Raw genomic sequence first — 2,710 nt, 5'->3', positions numbered from 1 at the left:
ATCTTCTCCTTCATCATCTGACTCTTCTGCTCCTCTTCCTCCCTCAGTGCAGCCATCCTGGCCTCCTCTTCCTCCTCTAGAAACTGGTGAAGCTTCTTAAACTGCTCCTTAATCTGCCTCTCTGTGTGTCGGGCCTGGACCTTCATGTGTTCTGCTGTTTGATCAAACTTCACTTTAACTTGTTCACAAACCTTTAACTTCTCCTTTAAGGGCTCCAGAGTTTCCTGAAGTTCCTTCTTGTGTTGTCGTGCAGCTTCATCGACAGGTCTGAATCTGTGGTTGCTGTGTTTTTCTGAATCTCTGCAGACGACACACACTGGCTGCTGATGGTCCAGACAGAAGAGTTTGAGTTTCTCAGAGTGCAGACTGCAGAGAGCCTCTGAAGCTCTCTGATCTCTCTCCTGTAAGAAGGCCTCACACAGCTTCTTTAACACCAGGTTACGAGGTGGATCTTCCTTTGAAGATCTTCTCTTACAAACTGGACACTCAGGTGCTTGTTTCTGTCTCCACCAGCTCTTCAGACAGACTTTACAGAAGCTGTGGCTACATGACAGAACAACAGGATCTCTGAAGACCTCCTGACAGACCGGACAGCAGAGATCCTCCTCTGATCTGGAAGTCATTTTGTTTCTGAAGCTGAAACCCAGCAGACAGAAAGTACAGTCAGTCATGGCTCCCCTCCCGCCTCTACTAACTTCCACTCTGAGTCGTGTTTTTAGTCAGACTCACCTTCAGTGTGTGGAGCGTCAGACCTGCTCTGCTGTTGTTCTACCTGCAACACAGGTTGTGTTTCATTTCAAAGTACTGATTCATTGCTGCATATGTAGACTGACTGTGTGCAGCCTGCTGCTCTAAAATTAAAGATTCAGTTGTGTGCTTTGCCACAGAAACAGAATCAAGTCACAAACAAGATATTTTTTCTTTGCAATTTTTATTTTAGTCCCTGTTTGATTTGAAAGTATTTAATATGTTAATTGATAGTTTAACAACAGACAGTCACTATGAATGCATCTAAAAGATCTGACTAACAAATCTAAATGACTTATTGTACTCTGTCTTTTGTTGTTAACCCTCATGTGTTGCCTGCCTCACCTGGAGCTCACCTTGGCCCTGTGGAACCTGGTGGAGGGTGTTTGAGTTGGACTACAAAACATGGGCAACCCAATTATTGACAAACGGATTAATAAACATTTGGGCATGAACAAACTTGTGGAAGGGGATCATACTGCTGTAGTTCACAACCCAGACAGCATGCTGCCCCAACAACAAAGTCCATCCATCTTCCATATCAGCTTATCTGTGCAGGGTCGCGAGCTGGAGCCAATCCCAGCTGACATCGGGCTAAATGCGGGGTACAACCTGGACAGGTCGCCAGTCCATCACAGGACACACAGACACAACATGATGCATAAAATTACTTAAAATATCAAAAATATTAGCACTCGCCTTACTGCCACTACAGTCTAATGATAATCAGGAGTTTCATTTAAGCAATAGCTCACGACAGGGTGTGGTATAGCGCCCCGCTCGCCCGGGCCGAACAACGCCCCTTCACCGTGATATAGCCTAATAAGCGTATATCACGGCCTGAAGTGAGCTATTGCTTTTATAAAACGGTTACCAAGTGTGGCAAAAAGAAAGTAGGCTAACAGACGCACTACAATTTGACTTTGCTTTATTTCATAATTTCTTGAATGAATGAATGAATGAATATGAATACAAAAAGTAGTTCCACCAGGCTGCCGGTGGGCTATGACGGTTGCTAAGCAACATGCATCAAAGGCTAGAATCATTAGAACTATTTATTTGTGCACGTTGCCGTTTATTCACAATTGTGCAGCCACTAAAAACTGTCCAGCGTCAGTAGATTGACTTTGGTAACTTATAATATGCTTGCTCTTGTGCGTAAAATAATAGTCTACAGGCCTTTTTCAATGAGAGGCGAGCGCGTAGAAGGGAGGCGCGGGCATTTGGCGCCCCTGTCAAAGTTGAACTGACTTGAACTTTTTGTAGCACAAAAAGAAGATGGATGAGAAGCACAGGCGACTACGCAGGCGGAGTGTCGCTTCCCTTGTGAAAAAGGCCAAAACACTTTAATATTACCTGTATTTACCATAAAGGGCTGAACTGCGTTTCTCCTTGAGCAATAGTCTGAACAGGGTACTGAAACTTTAACTTTGCTGCAATATCGCACATCTGGGGCGAGTAGTGGACTGCTGAGTGTGTTTGTGCGTTTTCCTATGTGTGAGAGAGGGAAATTCTCATCAGACCAGAATAAACCACCACACTAGGGTGAATTCAGGTATATTGGGACAGTTTTTGTAATTCTATCTTGTGATCTGGTTCTTGTCATAAATTTAAAAAAGTAACCCAACATATGATATATTTCTAAATTCCTCAAGATGTCTGCTTTCTTCATGTGAAGAAATTAAGTGTGTACATTATTTTGACAAAGCTTGGTTCACCATTTTGTTGTAGTTGACACAAAACTCCTTTTCATGAACATGTTTGGTAATTTGGGACAGCATAGCCATTAACCCTATTGACATATTTGAAAAAGTATTTTAAACTTATTTCTTAACCATAAATAAAATAAATATATGTCTAAAGTTACGTGATATTATTTATTACCCTATCATTTGTTGTGATAGCTTTATTATTTCATTAGTACATCAGCAAATGTCAACAGGCTAGACTATTGATTAAGATG

At 42.1% G+C, this 2,710-nt stretch overlaps 1 protein-coding gene across 1 annotated transcript in view; it reads right to left on the bottom strand.

Annotated features, from left to right (window-relative positions):
* LOC123956483 (nuclear factor 7, brain-like) overlaps positions 1–623 on the bottom strand; it is a 1,872-nt gene extending 1,249 nt beyond the window's left edge. Inside the window, exon 1 of the mRNA XM_046028693.1 lies at positions 18–623. Coding sequence (XP_045884649.1) covers positions 18–623 — 606 coding nt within the window. The remainder of the gene's footprint in view (positions 1–17) is intronic.
* Positions 624–2,710: the final 2,087 nt, after the last annotated feature.

Source organism: Micropterus dolomieu, linkage group LG18 (genome assembly GCF_021292245.1).
Source record: "Micropterus dolomieu isolate WLL.071019.BEF.003 ecotype Adirondacks linkage group LG18, ASM2129224v1, whole genome shotgun sequence".
Classification (NCBI taxonomy): Eukaryota; Metazoa; Chordata; class Actinopteri; order Centrarchiformes; family Centrarchidae; genus Micropterus; species Micropterus dolomieu.
This window is presented reverse-complemented; position numbering and strand designations above follow the sequence as displayed.